At 42.8% G+C, this 24,176-nt stretch overlaps 1 protein-coding gene across 8 annotated transcripts in view; it reads right to left on the bottom strand.

The window, feature by feature from the left end:
* The window catches only part of SCML4 (Scm polycomb group protein like 4), a 114,835-nt gene that overhangs the window by 48,892 nt on the left and 41,767 nt on the right, over positions 1-24,176 (bottom strand). For 7 of the 8 annotated variants that reach the window (XR_012033750.1, XR_012033749.1, XR_012033747.1 and 4 more), the window contains 2 exons: positions 18,073-18,287; positions 1,987-2,116 (listed from right to left, as the gene is read on the bottom strand). Coding sequence is in view for 1 of the 8 variants with exons in the window: in XM_072831871.1 (XP_072687972.1) it covers positions 1,987-2,116; positions 18,073-18,228 (286 nt within the window). In the remaining 7 variants the exon portion in view is untranslated. The remainder of the gene's footprint in view (positions 1-1,986; positions 2,117-18,072; positions 18,288-24,176) is intronic. The other variant, XR_012033752.1, reaches the window with a different exon arrangement.

Raw genomic sequence — 24,176 nt, 5'->3', positions numbered from 1 at the left:
TAACTTTCAATGAATGAAAAAAATTAAGACGATGCTGATTATTCCAAAGACTATAAATTCAATGAAATTCTAAAGAGAGTGTTATTTATAATCCCAGAGATGTATTACTCAGCTGCCCATTTAGGTGAGCCCGACCAATGGTCCCCACACTTTTAAAGTCATAAACCCCATCAGTATATTTGAGCACATGCCCCAAAATGTGTTTATTTATTTATAGGTTATATACATTCTTGACTGTTTTAATATATTTGCATGCATTTTAAAACATAATCAAGACATAGAGAATTTTAAAGAATGAGATAGAAATAAAAATTAATGATAGGTGTCAATATATTCTTCCCTATAGCAACGACGCCTCTTTTGTCTCCCCCTCACCCCTAGCCCAGGGTATGAGGATCTTACCTTGGGGGCCACTAGGGCAAAACGATGTCCAAAAAGGACTTAAAGAAGAGAACAACAGGATTTGGAAAGGATTAAACGGCAAAAACAAAGGGGAAGAAAGTTTTTATTCAGCACTTACTCTATTCCAGGCTCTTTGTATGTTTTATCTTGTGTGATTCTCAAGACAAGCCTGGGAGTGGGGTACGATTACTTCCTCCACTAATGAAGAAACTAATGAAGAACTGAGGCTTAATGGTCAGATGGCTGCTTTAAAGTCTAAAGTTTCATTAGTGGTGCAACAGGGATTTGGACCCAAGTCTTTGTGATGTCAAAATCTGCGTTCTTTCCCCTCCACCAGGCTGCCTTCTCTTTACTCATCCCAGATAATTATGGAAATCTAATCAATAAGGGACCTTTATGCCAGGCACTGTGCTAGGTAGGCAGATTCACAGGGTCCTTGGCTTCACGGAGCTGGGGGGCCAATTGGGAAGGCAGAGCTACTGGGAGCACTACAGGAAGCCATGCAGGACTGTCACTTCAAGACACCCTGAGGAGGTGCTAGGAGGGCCCATCCTGGGGACCCTGGCAGGAAAGTCAGTGAAGGCCTTCTGGAGCAAGGAATGCCTGAATTGAGATACACTGGAGGAGAAGGGCGACCAGAGAGAAGATTGTTCCAGATAGAGGGAAGGCAATATGTTGAAGCCCCAAGGGGAGGGGTTGGCTCTAGGGACTGAGAGAAGAGCCGTGAACTGCAGGGCTCTGTTGGCCACATAAACAAGTTTGGTTTCTTCCAAAGAGCAATGGGAGGGAAACTGATGGGGTTCACGTGAGTTAGGGGGTATGGGTGGCTTGTGATGAGGGGGAGAGTGTGTGTGAGAGAGAGAGATGTCATCCTACTGCAGGTACTCTTATAATAGAAATGTTTGGGGATCCCTGGGTGGCGCAGCGGTTTGGCGCCTGCCTTTGGCGCAGGGCGCGATCCTGGAGACCCGGGATCGAATCCCACGTCGGGCTCCCGGTGCATGGAGCCCGCTTCTCCCTCTGCCTGTGTCTCTGCCTCTCTCTCTCTCTCTCTCTGTGACTATCATGAATAAATAAATAAAATCTTTAAAAAAAAAATAAAAAAAAAAATAAAAATAGAAATGTTTGCTGGCAGACATGAGAAAGACTGGACTGAACTCTATTCTGACTGGATTGGAGACAGCAGGTGGGATTAAGGGAAGTTAGGGTCCTTAGGAGACCTGGAAGCACAAACACAGGGATGGAAGTTCTCTCTAAGGTAAGCAGGCTCACTCTTGGTGCGAAGTAAACTTGGCTCTGTGAAGAGCCACCAAACTGGTTCACCAAACCCCCCTTTCTAGTCCCATCTTAAGAAAACCAGCTGAACCTGAGATGCATTGAAAACCAAGTTTCAAGTAATCCTATCTATGAGACACTTAAGCTAATGTTCTCAGAGAATTCGGTTGTCCTTCCTGCTGTCCAGCTAACACACTAAGTCCTTCATCGGAGCTATCTCAGTGGCAGCTCTCCAGTTCCAGTTCACAGAGTAACTGCTAGATGGCGTGCTGGCCATCACAGCCTTTAGAGGTCATTCAGCTGACCTACCTGTGAGAGCCTGTGGGGCCGCCAAGCTGGGTATGGTGGCTGCATCCTGAGGGATGGAACTGAGGTCGGGCTCCGGTGTGCTTCGTGGAGGCGAGAGGGCTAAAGGAGTCATAAGAACCCGAGACTTGAGCTGCAAGACAGAGCCCATTTGGTCAAGGAAAATCTGGAAATGCTCTCCACACTTGCCCCTAGTTTTTCCTGGACATCAGTTAACCATTGCTACTCTATCATTTTTCTACACCTTTCTATTGTGCAACTAAGGGGCTGAACTTCAGATTCAAGCTCATGATCAAAATTCATGAGTGTTTGGGGTCACACTCAGAGATCAGCTCTACACTCCACTCTTATGGTGGAGCCACCCAGGAAATGACTGTATCAGCCAATGAGTGTGGGAACACAAGAGGTATGAACGGTTGAGGCCTATGAGCCCTCTGAATGCAGGATGCAGGGCAGTTCCCAGGCTGCAAATCCCTAGAATCCTGTGGACAGGGCTTTCCCAACAGCAACCAGAGACTGATTCTGAAGCTCTCCTCAGTCTCTGCTCAGCTTTCTGCTCACATAGATCACTAGATCCTGCTGGGGAAAAAAGAGCAGAAACCATTTCTCCAAGAGGTTGACATACTGCTCAGTGTTTATTTCCAAAAGCAGAAACTGTCAAGGACAGCCTGAGTGTGGTCCTGAGTGTATTCTCTGGTGGTGAGAAGCAGCCGCCTTAAAGGACTCACTGGAAATCACAAAGGAGGAGCTGAGATTTGCTGTTATGGAATAAGATGGAGATGACTGGTTGGTTGATTATGTCAATGCCAACAAGTCACTCTCCGTACCAAGGTTTGACAGAAAATCGTCTAATCCTTGTTCACCATCAAAAAAATAATGAATAATTCAGTCACTTCTCCTCTTCACCACTGACCTGTCTGTCTTCTACTCCAGACCAGTTAAATCAATCTCTGGGAGTGGGACCAAGGCATCAGGAGTTTTAAAAAGTACTCAGATGATTCCAATACACAGTTAAGATTATGGGCCACTGCTCCAGTGCTTTTCAACTTTAAGATGCAATCAGTTACCTAGGGGGTCCTATGAAAATGTAGATTCTAAGTCAGAAAGTCTGGGGTGGGACCTGGGATTCAGCATTTCTAACAAGCTTCTAGGCACTGCTGATGCTGTAGTCTGTGGACCACACTTTGCGTAGCAAGGGTCTGCATTCTGTTGTTAATCATAGGCCGACCTCACCCATATCCTAACTTGCTTCCTGGATTTTTAAGATAGAATAATAGTAACAGTCATGGAAAAAAGTATTCTTACTGCTAATTATGCACTCATTCCACATTTATTCATGTCTTCACTCAACAAATATGTATTGAGTGGCTATTGCAAACCAGATACTCTTCTAGTTACTAGGGATACAACAGGAGAACAAATCAGACGAAAGTCTTTGTCCTCATGGAATTGAGGGTAAAATTGCTATTGGGGGTAATAGACAATAAGTAGAATAAATAAGTACGTGATATAGTATGTTAGAAGGTGATAATAGCTGGAGGTAAAAATAGAGAAGGGAGATGGAAGTTCAATTGAGGAGTTGTACTTTAGATTGAAATTTTTAAATTGGACGGTTAGGGCACTCTTGGGTGACACTGCACAAAGATTTCAGGGAGATGAGGGAGCAAGTCATACCAGTGCCTATGGGAAAAATATTCCAGTGAGTGAGACTATCAAGTGTAAACATCCTGAGACTGACGCATGCCTAGAGGGTTTATGCCTCTGTAGGGAAGCAAAAGTGATACTGGAGCGGTAACACAACCACAGGGCTTTGCAGGGCACTGTAAGTTCTTTGGCTTTTACTCTGGGTTCTTTAAAGCAGAGAAGCTACAGGATCTGACATTTTAACCATTGATTGATGTGTTGAGAAGACATGAAACGGGCAAAAATGAGAAGACCACTAATCTAGAGTAAATGAGAAATGATGGTAGGTTGGATTTTCATGACTGATAGCAGTGGAGGTGATGAGAGGTAGACAGAGGTAGAAAATCTACTTGAATAGATTTTCAAGGTAGAACAGCAGGACTTGACACACTGGTTGTGATGTGTGTGTGTGAAAGAAGTCAGATGGCTCTGAGGTTTGGGCCAGGAAAGCTGCAAGTGGAGTAAAGGGTTTTTTGGACAGAGGAGGGAGGAGTTGACTAGGGAAGACCAGAGGCTGTTTTTGGACATGTCAAAGTAGCAATGCCTACATCCAAATAGAGATGTTAAATAGGCAGGTGCATGCATGTCCTGGAGTACGGCCTTCTGAGGGAAAATCTAAAGGGAGACTTAATTTGAGAATCATCAATATAGAGCTGATATTTAAGGGCCATGATAATGGGTAAGATAATCAGAGAATAATAGAAGGAGTGTAGATGGAAAAGAGAAAAATCCAAGCACTAAGTCCTGCAAGACTCCTACATGAAGAGTCTTGGAGAGACAAGGAGGAACCAGCAAAAGAAACCAGGAAAGACATCCGGTGGGGTAGAAAGAAATCTGGGAGAGTATGGCCTTGTGGGAGCCAACTGAGAGAAAGTGTTTTACAAAGGAGAGTCAGCCATGTCAAGAGCTCTGATCACAAGGAAGACTAGATGTGTCCATTAGATGTAGCAACTTCTCAGCAAGAGTGGTAAGGCAGTGGATGGGATGAGAACCCGATTGAAATTATCTCAAAAGTAATGGGAAGAGAAGCACTGGGATCAACTTTTTCAAGAAGGCTTGTCTGGAAGGGGAGCCAAAAATTAGAGCAAGAAGGAAACGTTGGATCAAATAATGTTTGCCCCACGATGCGGTATCACCTCATACCCATTAGGATAGCTACTATCAAAACACAGATAAAAATAAAGTGTTGGCAAGGATGTGGAGAAATCAGAACACTTGTGCACTGTTGGTGGGAATATAAAATGGTGCAATATAGCAGTTCCTCTAGAAATTTAAACTAGAATTGCCCAGGAATTCCATTTCTGGGTCTATAGCTAAAAGAATTGAAAGCGGGCTCTCCAAGAGGTATTTGTACACTCAAGTGCATAGCAGCACTAGTCACAATAGTCCATAAGGAAGCAACTACAATAGATAGATAGAGGGGGTATCTACACTCCAGGGAATACTATTTAGCCTTAAAAAGGAAGGGAATTCTGACACATGCTACATCATGGGTAAGACTTGAAGATATTTGCTAAGTGAAATAAGCCAGTCACAAAAAGTACATGATTCTACTAATTTAAGGTACCTAGAATAGTCAAATCCATTGAAACAGAAAGTAGAATAGTGTTTTCCAGGCTGGATGGGAGGAAGGAATGGGGAATTATTTGATGGGTATAGAGTTTTGGTTTTACAAGGTGAAGTTCTGGAGACTGAAAGCAGAACAATGTGAATACACTTAACATGACTGAACTGTGCTCTTAGAAATGGTTATGATGGTACATTTTATGTCATATGTCTTTTACCACAATTAAAATATTTTAAAAAGATCCTTTAAGATTTTTTTTTGAGATGGGAAAGATGTGTTTTAATGCTGATGGAAATAATCCAATGGAGAGGGGGGAAGAAAGAATGATACAGGGGAGTGCTTGGAAAGCTGCGGGCATCAGGACTTTGAGTAGGTGAGAGGGGATGAGAGTTAGTGAATGGAGGCGGCGGGTGGGAGGGGTGTGTCAAGTCCGTGGAGAGAAACATGGACTTTTCATCTATTTTTATTATTTTATAAGTAGAGTATAATGGCCCAGATCCGGGCAGGGGGTAGGGGGGGTGGGGGGTGGGTGGATGTGGAGATGAGAACTTACAAAGGTCTCTTCTGTTGGCTTCTAGTTTCTCAGTGCAGGAGCTTGAGTGTGAGGATGGAGGAGGGCGTGTTAATGAACTAGGAGGGTGGGAGGAGTGGGGGAATAGGGTGTGGCTGCTGAGCAGCACTGAGGGTGCAGTGGGATGTGTGGAAACGAATTTAAATTCATTGAAATGAGTTTAAAATGAGATCAGTCAAAAGTGAGCATACTAGCTGCACAGGGCTGTATGGGCACAGAATCTGGGGCTCTTGCAAGGGACCCTACATTAGTCGGGAGCTATAGTCAACAACAGATTTCATCTTATCCTGTGTTTACCATTTGAAAAATTAAAGGGTTCACCACGTGGCCATCCTCTGTTAAATACTATAAAAATAATCTAAAAGAAACCTCACTGCTGGGAAGGAGTAGACCAGAAACCTGCTGTGACTCAGTCACCATGACTTTGGCACGCTTCCCTCACCCACCAAGGGTGACAAGGGCTATCATTACCCTGCCTGTTCTCACAGGTCCTGCACCAAGGGTCCCTCTGATGGTCCTTCTAGGAATGATATGCTGCCCTGCATGGCTTGTGGTAGAAAGGCTGGTGGGGGCAGTCCCCAAGGATCGTGGACAGCGGGCTCTAGAAGGACCTTGGCTAAATCCTCCTTCACAGGGTTAAAGCCCTCCCACCAATGCACAGATAATGATGTTGGTTGCGAAAAAGCAAGATTTGGCAAGTTGTCATTCCACCCCCGCTCCCCGCCCCCACGGTCTTTAAGTAAACCACACAAAGATCCTCATGATCCTTCCCTGGAAGGATGGTGATGTGACAATGGTGATGATGGTGAGGAGAGTGCTGGCAGCTAAGACAGATGACCAGATACCGCTTACCACTCATATTAAGCATTGTCACAACCCTAACATCTAATGCTTGCTCACTATTTTCATATTTACTAGAAAAGGATCTGTTCATTGAACCCACCTCCAGTGAAGTAACACAATTATAGTTGGCTGCTACCTCTGCCCCTCATTTCTGCCCAGATAAAGCAACTGAAGGAATTAGAATAAGTCAGCTGGTCGCAGGGCAAACCGTCTGCATTCATCTAACCCCTAAAACAACCATCAGGACTTTTGAACAAAGAAGACATCTCATGCAACTCTGGGTGGTATGTGCCTTTGTAAAAATCGTTCTCGGTAAGAGAATAAATCATCAGTAGGAATACTTTTGACCCAGCATTCTGAAATTTCTATCTCATTGCCTAATATAAAGGAAAAATCCTGGCTTAGGAAAGGGAGTCACATATGATTTGAGAAGGGCCTAAAGTAGAAATGAGCCCATTGGCTAGGAATGTCCCTTGGTGTGATGTGGGTCCTTCTCTGTCAGTGCCTCTTCTGTGTGTGGAATGAGGGGCTCTCTGTATGCCCCAACATATCCAAGCTATTATCCTGCAAGGCATTTGTCTTTGCAATTGCTGTTTTCTTTTATTGTTTTTTTTTTTTTAATGGACAAAATAAAACAGAATGCTCCTATCTTGGTTTCTTTTCTTTTTTTTTTTTTTAAGATTTTATTTATTCACTCATGAGAGACAGAGAGAGAGGCAGAGACATAGACAGAGGGAGAAGCAGACTCCCTGGAAGAAGCTCGAGGTGGGACTCGATCCCAGATCCCAGGATCACACCTTGAGCCAAAGGCAGACATATAACCGCGGAGCCACCCCGGCGTCCCCCTATCCTGATTTCTAATACCATGCTTCAATAAAAGGTACAAGGGCTCCCTAGAGAAATGGTTGATTTTAGGGGATCCTATGACAAGGGCAGGAAATCTACAAGATGTGCCTAGGGCATCTTGTCCCAGAAAGTAAGAAAGTACTAAACACACACACATACACACACACACACACACACACACACACACACACACACAATGATGACGGTAGGTCATAGGAACACAGGAGTCAATTGAAAGAGCTTCCCGTGTCCAAATCTGGAGAATATGGGCAACAAGTAATGAGTAATGGGTTATGATTCCAAGTATATAATAAATATATCCATGACTCCATACTGATTTAACTGAACGAATGACTAACTAAATACCTGGAGGAGACTAGACCTCTTATGCATAAATATTCCAAACAGTTTATTGTGGAGCATAACTTCCCACTCCTTAAGTGTGGGCTGCACATGGTGACTTCCTTCCATAAAGGACAGTATGGAAATGGGGGAAAAGTAACTTTATAGTGGAGAAACCTGTCAAACGCTACCTCAAGCAGGCGCTCAAGGTCACCATCCACAGTGATAAGTCATGTTGATAGCAGGCACCCTTGATGTGGCATGATGGGAATAGCCCCTTTCCTTGGGAATCTCCTTCCCCTCAAACCCATAACCCCAGTCTAATCATTAGAAAAACATCGGACAAACTCAAGTTATACAAATTTTACAAAACGCTTGACCCATACTCTGCAAAACTGCCAATGTCATCAAAAACAAAGGAAGTCTGAGAAACTTTCACAGCCCAGAGGAGCCTAAAGAGACGAGATGACTAAATGTTAATGTGATATCATGGCTAGATCCTGGAACAGAATAGGGAAAAACTGATGAATCTGAATAAAATAGGGATATGGTTTAATAATGATGTATTATTACTGGTTCACTAGTTGAGACAAATGTATCGCAGTAACATAAAATGTTAACAATAGAGGAAACTAGGTATGGGGCAGATAAGAATTCTCTCTTTTACCTTTGCAACTCTCCTGTAAATCTAGAACTATTCTAAAATATAGTTTATTTTTAAAGTATCGAAAACAGGATCTGGCAATAAACTGGGTAAAATGGAAAGGAAGAAGGAAGGAGAAGCCTCTTTCTTGGAAGCATAAGGCTAGAGGGAGATTAGGTGCCCAGGACGCCGTGCTCTGACATATATTGGAGCTAAGCCTTGGCCTTCAAAGCCAGCAGCTCTATACAGATGCTGGCAAAAAGTTGGCACCTTCAACCCGAAATTCAAAACCTCAATCAAAAGGGTGTGATGACTCCTCATCCAGGGCGTGGTTGCCAGCAGCTGCCCGAGGGGTTGTGCTTCGCTGGGGTAGAGTATCGTGGTGGGTGACGCAGAAGAGTGAAGAGTCGGCCCCTGCCAGCTGGCGTCTCCATCAAAGGGGGTTGGGGAATGTGGGAGTAGCTCATCTTTCTTTTCCATTTACAGATCCAAAATAAGGGGCTGGAGAGTTTCTTGCTCCAGCTGTCTTTGGGGGGAGACCTTCTCTAAGATATTTGATAGAGAATCACTGGAAAGAGTTGGGGAAGGGGAGGGTTTGTTTGCAAACTGAGGTGTGTGGCCAGGGAACACTAATGGAGAAGGGGTTAGTTGATGCAAAAATTGAAGGGTTTTTCTATAAATATGCAATTGTGCCACAGAGAATGTGTTTGGGGGAGTAGGATGTGCAGACACTGCCTGTACATCGGCAGAGATGGACCAACAAAGCAAAATTTAAAAATAAGTCAGGAGTGACAGTGGGCACATACACTGGGACACTGGCTTTTGGATCTGGGCTCAAAGTCCAGCTCAGCCGTTTACCAGGAGGGGCTCTCATTACTTAGGATTTTGGAGCCTGCCTGTCCTTACCTGTGTGAGGATAATAATATCTCCTCACAGGGATGTGGCAGGATGTGAGTGTAAACATTCAGCATAGGGCTATAGCACAGAGTGAGGACTCAATAAATGTTCATCATCACTACTGCTAATAGTACTGGGGGAGGACATGACCAGAAGGAGAGGACCCACATTTCCTCCCCTGGGAAATGGACACTGAGAACCGGTATGCTAAAGAGACGAGATGACTAAATGTTAATGTGATATCATGGCTAGATCCTTTCAGTCATCAGTTACACATCACTCACGCCCTGCAGGGCAGTGGCTGCAACATGGGGCATAGAGGCAGGACTAGGGTTGGAATCCTGGGTCTGCCACCAACTCACATGGGACTCTGAGCAACTCATTCAGTGCTTCTGGGCTTCATCTTCCAAAGCCATTAGATTGGGCAGATTGTTGGTTTCTAAATTCTCTTCCAATCCAGAATGTGTATATACCCTGCATTAGACTACTTTCAGAAACATTAAAGCACTTGAGACCAAAAAAACCAGTGTCCGTGCCATATTTTGAATGTTGATTAGAAGAAATGTGGCATCCTAAATTTCTTTGGAATTCTGTTTCTGGAAATACAGAAAACCAGGTTCTTGGGATCAATTGAAAACAATCATAAATAATGGATAAAGTGTAAGATTTATAAAAGTATAGAGGAACTGACAATATATAAAGAATTATCAGGCCAGGAGCACCTGGGTGGCTCAGTCAGTTAAGTGTCCAACTCTTGATTTTAGCTCAGGTCACGATCTCAGGGTCCTGGGATCGAGCCCTGCATCAGGCTCCACGCTCAGAAGGACAAGGCTGCTTGTCCTTCTCCCTCTGCTCCTTTCCCACTCTATCTCTCTACTAAATAAATAAAATCTTTTAAAAAATTATCAGGCCAAAATATAAGTGAAATGTAGGCCTTGGGAATTGCTACGGAGCTCAGGGCTCATCCAAAGGGCTATAACCTCAGGGAAGAGCGAGACAGTTGTAAATTTGTCCCACTCGACCCGACCCTCGCTCACACCTGACAATGAAGAAAGTTGCCTTAATGTTGGGGTAGAGGAGCATGCAGATCTCCGAAAAGATACTTCCATAAGCCAAATAGTCATACAATATAAAACAGAGTGCTTAAATTTCAATGAGTAGGGAAAAAAAAATACTAAAAGAAAAAAACAGAAAAAAAATCCAAAAGAAGCCAGGAAAGATGGGTAAAAGGAACAAAGGATGAATGGACAAATTGCATACACAAAATAAGACATGCGCAAACCCAAATTTATCAGTAATCTCTTTAAACATAAATGGACTAAATGCCTAGTTAAAAGACAAAGATTATCCTGTTACTGGATATTAGGAGTTGAAATGTGTCCCCCAAAATGATGTTGAAGCCCTAACCCCCCCAGGACCTGTGAATGTGACCTTATTTGGAAATAGGATCTTTGCTGATGATCAATTTAAAATGAGGACATTGGGGTGGGCCCTCATCCAATATGACTGTGTCCTTGTAGAGGGAGAAATGTGGACAGAGACAGACAAGTGAGAGGGAAGACAACAGGAAGATGGAGGAAGGACACCATCTATGAGACCATGATCTTGGACTTCTAGCTTCCAGAACTGTGAGACAATAAATTTGTTATTTAAGCCACTTCATTTGTTGTACTTTGTGACAGCAGCCCTAGGAACGCAATAATATACCACATTAAAAAAAAAAAAATCATGTTCGCCCTCTCTTCCTCCCCCCCCCCCTTACTTGAGGATAGTTTTGTCCAAGTACCTGCCATAGCTTTTCTTGGGGGGACATACCTCCTTTAGACTCTTTCTCCACACAAAACTCCCTCAGGGTTCTGGGGAGATGCTGTGAGGAGCAGGCTTCGGGAAAACTGAATACCTCACTGTGTTTAACCTCAGACTTTAGTCTAAAAACTTGCCTGTTGGAAATGCAAATCAGCTCCAACAACAAGAAGCTTGTAGCCAATGACCTAATTCCATTCCTAGGAGTCAGCCTGTTTCTGGGTCCACCCATACCTTTTCCTCCCTGCACTTGGGGGAGAGATGAAACACCTAAGGGATGGAGGGGCCGCTATCCTTCGGCCTTGAGACCTGCTTTGGCAACATGCCTCTCAGTTAAATCTGAGATCCTGGCTAAGCTTTCTCTGAATTAAAACTTCCCTGGGAAAATAAAACCACCCCAATACTGCCTACATCACAACGAAGACAGAAGGGGGTGCTTGAAGGTAGGAAGGCCAGCTCTCTAATGCCTTTCAGAGGTGCAAACAGGGTGGGGATAAGGTGAGGATGCTGGAGTTTTCTCCCACCCTCTCTGTGCTGGGTTCAGATTCTCCTCTGGACCCAGAGAGCCCCTGCAACTGGTGAAGTTCTTTCCTGCTTTGTCGAGGGCAGGAAAGAATGGCTTAGTTTCCTCCTGACAGGGGGAAGCTGAGAGAGGAGACCATGAACCCAGCACTCCAGGGTACGGAGAGAGAAAGAAGTAAAGGGAAAACAAAAAACACCATCACTGGAGAAAGTGAAATTCAGAGAAGTGGCTCTATGTCTGAGGATTCTTTAATGGAATGCTGGGCACTCTGCCCTATGACCCCAGCAATTTTGAGTAGAGACCACACATTTCAAGGAATGCTTGTTGTGATTGGGTTTTTTACAGAAATTGGTGAGGAGGCCAAATTCTCTGCATCAGCGGGTGTAGGGTCGGCCCTGCAGATGGGAGAGGAAACAGGGCACATCCAGTTACAGGATTGAGTGTTTAGAGGAACTCAAGGCAGTGGCAAGCTGGGCCTGGTCCACAAAGAATGACTAAACATTTTCAGGAATATTGCACATTGTTTGTTAAACACAGTGATCGTTAAACATTAAAGTGTATACACGTACAGAGTATTAATTTAAAATATGTTAAAAACAAAGGGAATAGCTAGTCAAAACTCACCACTTTCAAAGTATTTTATTGTGGCACCCCTATGGATGTACAGACGCAGGAGTGCGGTGCCCCACTTCTCTTACCAGTGCCATGTCTGGGGATGTCATCCCAGTGCCTTGAAATGGGACATGTTGGGAATATTTACACCTTGGAAATTGTTGAATGCTACAAATTAGGGCTGAATTTACTATTTTGTTGACTTACAGACTTAAGAAAGTGATGGAGAAAATGTTAAACACACAAATTCACCTTAAAATATGCCTTGTCTGTGGCTGTTACACCATGAATAGCACAAAAAGAAAAAGAAAGAAAGAAAGAAAGAAAGAAAGAAAGAAAGAAAGAAAGAAAGAAAGAAGAGAAAAAAGCCCAACCCCAAACTGAACTCTTTTTTGTTTTCACTATCATCCAGTTCAGTGAAGAAGTCAATCACATTCTCCACAAAGGAGCAAAATTCCAACATACAACTTCACTGCTTACATTTCTTTTACTTCTTAACATAATTGAAAATATCAAGTAGCATTCATGTTGGAGTTACACTCGGGATGCTGGTGGGGAAACCTTACCCAGCTTACCAGGGCATCCCAGCCACCACTGAGCCTCAACCTTGGCTCCTGCTCCAGCCCTGCGGTGGGGGGTAGAGGGTAACAGAAAAACCACAGGAGAGACTGTCCCTACCCCGAGTGAGACAGTTCCTACCCCGAGTGCTTAAGCATTGCTGTGCTTGTGCAATGATTCTCCCCCACAGGGCACAGGTGGCTTGCCACCCCGACCGTCAGCAAGGGAGGACCTTGAAGAGAAGCACAGGAAGGCTTGGAGACATCTATCCTTCCCTTGCATGCAGTATCAAGCTACGGGCGGTATTCAGGAGGATGGCTCCAAGACAATACAAGATCTGGATAATCAAAGAACACTGAAGCCAATTCAACAGTTCTCATGAAAACACATTCGAGAAAGCGGCTTTAAGCGAGTGTTAGAACAAACAAAATCCTTTCTACTTAAGTTCGAACATTCTCTTAATTGACGCTTTTGTGAATTTGACTTCCTTGTTACACAACGCCAAGAACACACACTTTCTGGTGGGGAGGTAGGTGCAGGGGCGGGAAGGATGGCAATAAAAAAAGAAGGAAATAAAACATAATGTTACATTACTTACGCTTATTAGAAAAAGCACTCTATAGCATGAATTTTTAGTTAACAGAAGAACTTAGCAGAGGCTGCTTGTTATCCCCAAATATCCATGCTTTCTTCTTTCTTTATTAGTGGGATCCCGGAATTTTAGCTGGTCGCCTGGTCACCCAGCATGGGCATTTCCTCATCTCCTTTGGTGCTAGGTGTGGCCAGGGGACTAGGTTCTGGCCAGTGAGATGCAAATGTAAGAGGTGTGTGCAGCTTTGAGGGTTGAGTCCTTAAAGGGGACAAGACATGCCTCCAATACCTCTGCCCCCCATTCCACTGGTGAGACAAGTGGAGTAGCGGGAACTGGAGGAGCCATTGTAGAGCATGAGATCGGGACTTTGTGTTAAGGAGCGCCCGGGGGGCTCAGTCGGTTAAGTGTCCAACTCTCGATTTCAGCTCAGGTCCTGATCTCAGGGTCCTGGGATGAGCCCCACATCGTGTTGGGCCCCGAGCTCGGTGGGGACTCTGCTTCTCTCTCTCTCCCTCTGCCCCTCCCCCTGGACTCTCTCTCTCTCTCTCCAGAATAAATCTAAGAAAGAAAAAAAAAAAAAGAGTAGCAGAGCAACAACAGAGAGGGAGCCTGAGTCCCCAACACCATGGAGGCATCATATCATCCTTAGATGGGCTTCCCAGACTTTAATCCAAGAAGAAGTTAGCTTCTATCTTCTTAAAGCCACTGTTGTTTGGCCTCTGTTACAGCAGCTGGATTTGTATTCTGAATGATACAATTACCAACATTTTAGACCATGGTAACCATTTGTTTTTAGTATTTTAGGGATGATATTCTTTTGAAACATGTTACACTTTTCGAAGCTCATTAAACAGCAGACGGAACATAATTTACCCTTTTTTGGAGAGAGTAAATGGGAAAGCATAATTAGTATTCTGAGCAATAAAACAAAGAGATTGCCAAGGTCTAGAGGACTGCTGGCCCATCAGTAAGTGGCCTCAGGCTGTGGGACTTGGTTCATTCATACCTAATTCCTGCAGGTTTTTCTGACTCCCCTCATTATCAGGGGTCAAATAAGAAACTACACACAAAGTGCTTTGGCCCAGAGCCTCAAACAAGGAATGTTACCTATGACTGTTATTGCTATTATTATTATTATTATTATTATTATGTAGGGGGACAAACAGCTATTTTTAAAACCTAGCACTTTTTTTCTTCCTATTTAAATCATAATCCCAATCATAAAGACACAGAAGCTGGAAATCCCACTGTTCGGTGACATTACAATCAGCTGCATCTACAGAATGGAAGCTAGAGTTTCTCCTTGATGTAGACCCTCTCTGTTTATCTCTTTCAAAAGACCTTAATGGTCTTTGTAGCCAAGAAATATAAGGAAAATCTATCTGTTGACCTTGTGTTGTCTCTGAACTAAACCAGCAGCAGATGCTTCAAACTGAGATGTAAATTCTGTTCCGTAATGAAGAAGTCTGTTTTCAAGGCAGTCAGCGTATGGCTTTTCAGAGAAAATATGAGGTTAAGAGGTTTTTGCTTCCTTCAACTGGGGTGAGAAGGGGGCATAAGGCCATAAAATGATGTTTTCACAGCACTGAGCATGCCCTGGCAATGTGGTCGCAGGCCTGGGCCGAGAGTCACGGGCAGATGGGCCCTGGGAGGAGGCATCACCTATGAACTCTGGAGTGCAGACACCTGACTACCAGTTGAATTTTTTCCTTTTCTGCCTGTAATTCACTCAGATTATTCTCAAGACCCAGAGAAGGGGTTAAAAATCACAGCCCGGGTTAGCTGTGCTTGGATCTTAAACGGAGAGGCTTGTGCCCATACTTGGACCAGAGAGAGTTTCCACACGTGCCGGGACACAGAGGTGATGGACAGTGCAGTTTGGGAGAGCACCAGGCAAGGAGTGGCAAATGCCAACCAGCACAGACCTGTGACACAGTCAGCACAACCAGGCGTCCTCAGAATCTCCGGGAAAAGAGCCTTCTGAAGACTCAAACACTGATTATTTTATTATGACAAGATCGTTAGCATGAGTATATCATAATAGTGTTATTATCGGCATAACAATTGTTATTCATTATTTTATAATACTGATCATGTTATTGCATTTTTCTTGTTCTGTATTATTCATAAAATACCATTTAATTACGACAAAAATTATTATTATGCTTTCCACGTCCAGCTATGTGTGCTTGCTTCTCCCCTGAAATATCTTCCCTTCAAATTGAAGACTATTACTTTGCTATAATTGAGCTTGTGAGAAATGCACCTATGATAAAGGTGAGTAGACTCTGAAGGGGGGCTTGGAAGCATTTTACTGGGAGTAAAATACAAGGTCTTTAAGGTTAGACCAAGTAATATCTTAGTTCGCTCGCTCAGGATTTCTTTTTTAACAACTTCTGTCTCCCCAGCTGTATCTCAGATAGTGAAAATTGCCAAATTAGTGGCCATTTGCTAAATGATATGAAACTGTACAGTTTCCTTGCTGGCTTCTCCACAGTTAAACCCTTTTCATTAATGGTACAATGGGGCTTCTGGGTCTCAGAAAGTGTCAGAATAAAACCGGGGAGACTTGATAGGTTGCCAAATTTATTTTGCCAAGTAAGGACATTTTTTAAATTACCAAATCCTGACAACATACAACATTCAATAAAACACTTTTCTAAATTCCCCAATCACTTAAATAAAATTACGTTAATGCCAAATAGGAGGAAGCAGATATTTCAGAATAAAGGATGGTCCTTTAGGTGGGATCATTTTAACTTTATGAAGATTTTCACATGGTTCTTATTTTTGTTGTGTCGCCATGAGGGAGTCAGCACTTCCAGCAGGCTCGCACCTGGTTTGGAGGCATTCTTGAACACCAAATCCATGGCTTGGGGAGCCGTCTGGGAGCTGCTGGCCTGAGATAATTCCCACACATTTCCCCAAATACGTGGAAGGTGGACACAAGGAAGAGCTGGGGCCTGTTGTCCCTGTGAAGCATGGGCACGAGACCTGCCTACCATGTGCAAGACCCATATTGTCAGCTAACCAGCCCCAAAGCTTTCTTCCTGCCCTGACATGTATCTAAGTATTAGAGGCCCTGAGAACTGCCCCTTTTAGGACACAGGAAAATTGCCAAGTTGGGCTCATTCCACGGACTGAATTTCCATTTTTCCTGGCCCCAGAAATGCTGCGTCTGTTGGTAATTTTCATTCTTGGGTCACAGCTCCCAGGAGAGTAGGAGAAAGGCCAAATAGGAGAGAGAAGTTTTCAGTGTGTTTCCTCAGACCCTGGATTTGCTCCCTGGCTCTATCAACAGAAGGGCTGCCCTCCCTGCTCCAGCCTTCCAGATGCAATTCCCACACCTCGGCAATGGTGCAGGTAGCCGAGCTGGGAAGACCTGCCCTGGGCCCGCTTCGGAGACATCATCCTGAAGCTGATGTGCCCATGAGAAAAAAGGAGTCTGTCTTTGTTGGAAGAATAACCAGTGACAGAAGACTTTACTTCATGAGATGGCTGAGTAAAAGCTTCTTTTACGAAAGCCCATGACCCCCAAATAACTTGGAGTCACCTCCACCGCCCCCAACCTACCGTTCTGATTTTCTAGCTGTTGGAAGAACTGCAGAGAACCAAAGGGATAAAGGTTGAATTCATTACCAATTCTTCCGGATGCTTTGTCTTTCTGCTGACCTGAAATAATCTCCATACATTTTCCTAAATATATGGGACTTAATTGCCAATTTGCATTTTGGTTTGAGTGTTCAGATCTCAAGATGGAAACATAAGCTCTTTCTTTCAAGAAAAATAAATGAAGGAAGACTTCTGAAGCTCATTTTCTAATACCCAAAAGGCTCGTGGAGAACAAACTCAACAGTCTTTCTTCTCCAGTAGCCTCTTCAAAAACCTCTTGGTGGAGACGCTCTCCCTCCTCCGGTTCAGATTGCTTTATGCGATTGCAATTACATCAGAGAATTTCTTTTCCACCCCCTGCCACTCCAAACTGTTAAGTCTTCAAAGGGTCACAGGATTTTAATTCTGCCTCCAATGCCTCCTTGGAGCCAAACTTGACGTCAGCACTCTTTATAAGCAGGAAACTATGAATTAACACCCTGAATATTTGTGATGAGTCCCCTGGCCGGAGGGCGGGGAGGGGGGCTGAGGTTTGGGGGGGGGGGCTTTGTTTGGGAAAACGCTCCTATGTCCTTTGACACTAGCCTGCACACACTGATGATTTAAGTGTCTCAGGAACATCAGCTGCTTCTACTAAAATAAATGACCAAGGAGTTCTGGAAGGTGGCTTTGAGTGCCGCCCTAGTCCGCACAGTGAGGGGATCCCTTGGTGTCTGAAACACTAATTTAGGTGCAAAACTGAATAATGCGTGTTGAGCTGTGATCCTAAAATCTGCTGGCCTTACAGCTTTCCCCATCTGGTGCAATTTGCTGTCTCCACTTGTAAAAATGCACACGACGGGAAGGCGGGCATTGTGTGCCGGCCTGTAACAACGAGGCCCAGGCCACCAGGCTCCCAGCCCCTGGTTGCCCAGCGCCCAGCCCTTGCTCACGTCTGCCCAAGCACCCGGGGCCCAGCCCAACGTCACCGTGGAGAAAGGAGATGATGGAGCCGTACCTTGTACCCAGGCTTCCGCCCTCTTTTCTTTGGGATCTTCACTGCTGGCAAAGACCCAGCTGAAGCGGAATAAAGGTTATGGACTGCCATCTTCATGGGTGTTGAGTGAAGTGGGGGCCGGCCTCGCTTCCTCCCCGGGGTCCTCTGAGACTGCATGTCTGCTGGTGCCAGGCTTACAGAAGGAAGTGACAAATCGCTCACAGGCAGAAGAGGTGCTAAGAATGAGTCCAGACACAAAGCAAAACAAAAACAGAAGGGTTTGTTGGGTTTGCAAGGCAAACGTGTATCCAGTTTGGTGTTCTAGGCCATGCCCATCCTTTACTGGGGGGCAAGACCAAATAGGAGACAGAGCCAGGCAGCACACGGAGTTTTTACAGGGCTGTTAGGCTTCTGGTAGAACTTTCCACAGGGCTATCATGAAGTAGGGAAGATACTGGCAACGGGGAGAGGGCAGTAGTTTCCCAGCTCCAAACACAACCAAAGAGTGTCACCAGCAATGAGACGACTTCGTCAATGTGTGTCTCAGTTTCCCCAGTCAGTTCAACTTTGAGGTGATATAATAAAAGTATTAAATAAATATGATCATTCTCTCACAATCGCTCCTGTCCCTTTGGTTGGGTTATAAATGGTTAGGACCTTTATTTTTCCTGTGAAAGAAACTTAGCAATACAAATTGATTGTATTAAAGTTATGTCCCTGGGGCCGCCTGGGTGGCTCAGTCGGTTAAAGGTTGGACTCTTGATTTCAGCTCTGGTCATGTTCTCAGGGTTGTGAGATTGAGCCCCACAAGGGGTCCTGGTCCCTGGCATGGGGCCTGCTTAAGATTCTCTCTCTCCCCCCCCCAAAAAAAAGATTCTCTCTCCCTCTCTGTCTGCCCCTCCTCCCATCATCAATCTCTCTCTCTCCCCCTCTCTAAAAAGAAAAGTTATGTCCTTTGATCAAAATGTGGATAGAGATTTACATACAGACATGTTTATTTTAACATGATTTAGAATGGCAAATATATAATGGATAGAGCGCAAATAACAAGCAATAGGGGAATAGTTCACATATCTATGGAATAAAACAATCAACTAGTTAAAAGCCTTTAACCCTACTGTTTCAATAACATGAAGCTGAGTGAAAAAGCATCTCATAAACTGCACATAAAAATTATCTCCACTACGCAAAAATTCATGTGGTGAAACAGCGAAAGGAAACATGTTAAAATGTCACCAATGGCAAAGATGTGCGATTGTGGGTGATTGTTCACTATGGACACATCCTTTCCTTCAAGCAGATACTCCACAAACAATAATATTCATAGCACTAAAGATACTAATAATGAGCTCCTACAAGTAGAGTTGCCTAAATCTTGCAGCAAGAGGTAGTTGACCAACTCCAACCCAGAGAACACAATGCTATCATGAGCTCAGGGGTCAGATTTCCTTGAATGTTCAGGAATGTGACAAGTGGGACAGAACGTTAGACTCTAAATCAGGAGTGATGTTAGGTGATCAAATTTATTTCTGAGGATTAGTGTAGCCAACAGTGGAAATGAGAAGCTTTCGATCAAAAGGCTACAGAAAGAGTCAGGAAAGGTGATGGAAGCAATCCCTATCCTGTGGTCTGGGCAACACCGCAGGAACCAGATTGCTTTGCTGAGGAAGGAAAATATCAAATAGCAGATATTTGATATCTGAAAACATGATGGGAAATTTGGGGCATCTTTTACCAATATCAGTTCACTTTGTTAATTCTCTGAATATTAAATAGCATTCTTTCAATAATCCTGATTGCTCTTGGAAATAGCACATCTAGTACATAGAATTTTAAAACATCAATTTATTGGTAAATATTTCAGGTAGATGGACAAGCTGTTGAAGGTGTCCATTTTGCCTGGTTTTGTGTAAGAAAAATACCACCTGTCTTTGATTCTAAGATGCATGCTTTATCACTCATTAACATCTGTGAAATCACAATGCACCTTCAAGCGCGGTAAGCACATCAGAATTCCATAAGAAGCAATTTTTCTTTCTTATGGTACATGGAACAGTGAGGTGCGCTATTATCAAGAGTATCTTACAGTCAATGAATCATGAGCAATGAGGATAAACCCAACGTGTGAACAAAAACTATCATTCCATTTCTAGACTTAGCATCAGGACTCCACCGTGCCAATAAATACCCCCAAACACTCATTTTCACAAAAGAAGCTTCCTAAAATATTAAAAATCCACCGAAATTTATTCAATAGTATTTTTGTGGTGCGAAAATGAGAACTTGATCTGAGCCCCATTCTGAACTATCATGATCAAGTTCCTGCTGCTGCATTATTAGATTATCTTTCCAGATTTTGGAAATAGGATTTTTTTTCCCTAGCTTAGGACCTATTTTTCTACCTCTCTACTTTGCTTCTAGTGAGGAGGTCAGCAACGTAGCTAACATTAAGATCAAAAATCAGTAAGAGAAAACCCAGGACCAGAGAAGGCATTGAATCTCTTTGCTCCTATGGGTGAAGGTTCAATGGGCTGCAGTCCTGCTCTGGTGAATCGTGATTCTCTGCTAACTTAGATACTCCCTTGAAAAAGTCTTCTTGATGAACAGGTTTTGGGGAATAAAAGAAGGGTAACAAATTAATTAGCATATTGTCCTAAGAGTTGGTGTCACTCAAAATTATACTGAACTATCCCCATGTTTCTCAGTATGTAAGAAAAAAAAATTTCCTAGAAAAAAAATCATCTTTTAAGCTGGCCTTTTCCGTTCTTCTACTTCTCTTTCTTGACTGGGAGGGAAAAACCGGACTTGTTCTACTTTCTACTTCCTTACTTCTGTAGAAGTACATCTATCTTAGGATATGAAGGACTTTTCCTGAAAACGAAATCTAATGAATGAATTTCATGCTAGTGGAGCAACAATGAACCACTATTGGTGCATACAAAGCACCACAGCTATTGGAGAGACACTTGGAGATGGTTTACCACTGGTCAAGAATGCTATTTTCCCATTCCTTCTCACACACCAATACAATTTTAATACACAAGTAAATGCAATTTTAAGTAACCGGACAGAGACTTAAAGACGGAAGAGGGTTTTTTTTTAAATTATGGGAGATACTCTGAAAGTCTCCTTGGAATAATTTTAAAGAGATGGGGGGGGGGGAAACATTTACAAAGTGGCAGTTAATAACAGACCCAGACACTTTGGAAATGTGTGATAAATGGTGACAAGAGTTTAGCATCCCCAAATATCTCCCTTTCCAAAACTAAGATATGAACTAAAAAAAAAAAGGAAAAATAGCAAAGAATAATACTGAAAATAAGGAAGAGTCCCAATCTTGTAATGCAATGGAAACAAGACAGATGGAATTTTTTTTTAAAGGGAGAATAACCACTGAAGATAGACAATGACAATTTATCAGATGTTTAATGAAAAAATCAACACTAATAGAAAAGGAAAGATATACTAAGATATCAAAGATATACTAAGAGGCCGTCTTCCATAATGAAGAGGTTCTCTGTATCTTAAAAAAAAAGTTCACACAACAGCAACAAATCCTAATGAAAATGATACACTTGAAAGCAAAAGGAAAAAAATCTCTAAACACTTTGGCAGAACAAATAGATCATTTATAATGGGAAAAATAAACAGGCTAGCTCTCTATAGCACCATTAGCCAGAAAAATAATGGAGTCACCATAGTGACTTTTTTTCTAGGTGTTTATAGTTGCCACAATGCCTCCCACCACAGGGCCTTTGCACATGTAGTTCCCTTTGCCTGGAATGCTGTCTTCTCCCTTGGTCCTCTCATTCTTCATCAGTTAGGTCACAGAAGTCATCAAATGACCTCTCATTTGATTTCCTAAGCCTAGAGTGCCTCAGCTGTGACAGGAACCCACTGCATATGCAGCATCCGCCATGGAACTTGGACAAGGGAAGAAGGTGGGAACGTGAAGTCAATACCACCTGCTGTGCCTCTGGCCTAGGAGCCACTTTCTCCTACTGTATCCATAATATTGTAGTAGGCTGACTTGTTTGCTAGCAGAGGAGAAAACTGCAGACCCTTCATAGTTCCTTATGAAATTTAACCAGAAGTAGAAGGACTTACACAAAGAAAATAATATTTAAAAAAATTCTACTTATGCCCTAAAATAAGACTCAAATAAATAAAAAAGATTATTCTGTTATCCGAATACTAAAATATATAAAATATATATAAAAATATATATAACATATAAAATATATATAATATATAAAATATATTTTATATCTAAAATATAATTTTCACCTAAATAATTCTATAAATTAAGTACAATCACATCAAAAATCCAAATGGACTTAGAAAAGAAGGACAAAACAAAGGCCAATGGGGGACATTTGCCTTCTCAATTTCTCAAATGCATTATAAAGCTATAACAAGGGCAGCTGTATGGTAAGCAATCAGATCAATGGAAAAGTTAGTCCAGAAATTAAGCATATATTAAGTTTCCATTTGTTTTAAATTTGTATCAGGAACACTCAATAAATGAGTTGTGGAAAACAGACATTTAGAAATAAAATTTCAGCTATATTGAGCAAAATTAATTCTAGAGATATGTAAGACTAAAATATATCTTAAAGAAACAAGAAGTACCAAAGACAATAGAGGTCAACATTTTTATTATTTATTTATTTATTTATTTATTTATTTATTTATTTATTATTTTAAAGATTTTATTTATTTATTCATGAGAGACACACAGAGAGAGGCAGAGACATAGGCAGAGGGAGAAGCAGGCTCTCTGCCGGGAGCCTGATGTGGGACTCGATCCCAGGACCGAGGATCATGCCCTGAGCCAAAGGCAGTTGCTCAACCGCTGAGCCACACAGGCATCCCTATTTATTTATTTTTAAAGATTTTATTTATTGATTGATTTGAGAGAGAGGGAGAGCGGGGGACAGGAGCAGAGGGAGAGGGACAAGCAGACTCTGCGCTAAGCTTCGAGCCCCATCTCATGGCCCTGAAACGATGACCTGAGTCTAAATAAAGAGTCAGAGGCTTAACCGACTCAGGCCCTCAGGTGCCTCAAAGGTCAACATTTTAATACTCTTTCGGTCGGACTTTCTAAATGCATTGAAATACTCAGGAAGCAGAAAAAGAAAGACTAATACACATGACTACATAAAACTCAAATGCTTTTGTACAGTGAAGGTAAAATTATGAAGGAGGGTAAAAATAAATGAAAATCTGAAGAAACTATTTGCTACATACAGGACCAAGAAAAGGTTAGTACAAAAAAAAAAAAAAAAAAAAAAAAAAAACTCCTTCAAAAGGTGCCTGGATGGCTCAGTTGGTTAAGCATCTGACTCTTGGTTTCGGCTCAGGTGGTGATCTCCGGGTCCTGGCATGAAGCCCTGTGTTGGGTCCTGCACTCAGAGAGGAAATTGCTTGTCCCTCTCCCTCTGTTCCTTCCCCTGCTCTCTGTCTCTCTCTCTTTGTCTGTCTCTAAAACAAATAAATAAAATATTTTTTTAAAACTCTAAAAACTGTAAAAAAAAAAAACTTTTTAAAAAACTTCATATTATTTTTTAAGAGATTTTATTTATTTATATGAGAGAGAGAGAGCACAAGCAGGGGGAGCGGCAGAGGGAGAGGGAGAAGCAGACTCCCTGCTGAGTGTGGCACAGGGTGAGAGGCTCCATCCCAGGACACTGGGATCATGACCCGAGCCAGAGGCAGACGCCTAACTGTTGGAGCCTCCCAGGTGCCCTTTCAAATTGTTAAAATACAAACACTGTAATAGAAAAATGGGCAAAAGACAGAAAATTCAGAGAGAGAGAGAGAGGGAAAGGAAGCATGGAAGGAAGAAAGAAAGGGAGGGAGGAAGGAAGCAAGGAAGGGAGGGAAATAGATCATCAATTATCAAAAGAAAAGATTCTAAACTTTACTCGTAACCTCCCCCCAAAGGTACATGGAGATTTCACTAATCACTGATTGGGCCGATCAATGTGAATAACCGGATCAATAGTTCCTTGTTGGTGAGGGGTAGAGGAACAAGCATTCCATTCACCGCCGGTAGGGGTGGAAACTGGCTTTCCTTCCTGGAGGACAATTTGAAAATCACTTGAAAACCTTCACATGCACAC

This window comes from Canis lupus, chromosome 7 (genome assembly GCF_048164855.1).
Source record: "Canis lupus baileyi chromosome 7, mCanLup2.hap1, whole genome shotgun sequence".
NCBI classification, from domain to species: domain Eukaryota; kingdom Metazoa; phylum Chordata; class Mammalia; order Carnivora; family Canidae; genus Canis; species Canis lupus.
This window is presented reverse-complemented; position numbering and strand designations above follow the sequence as displayed.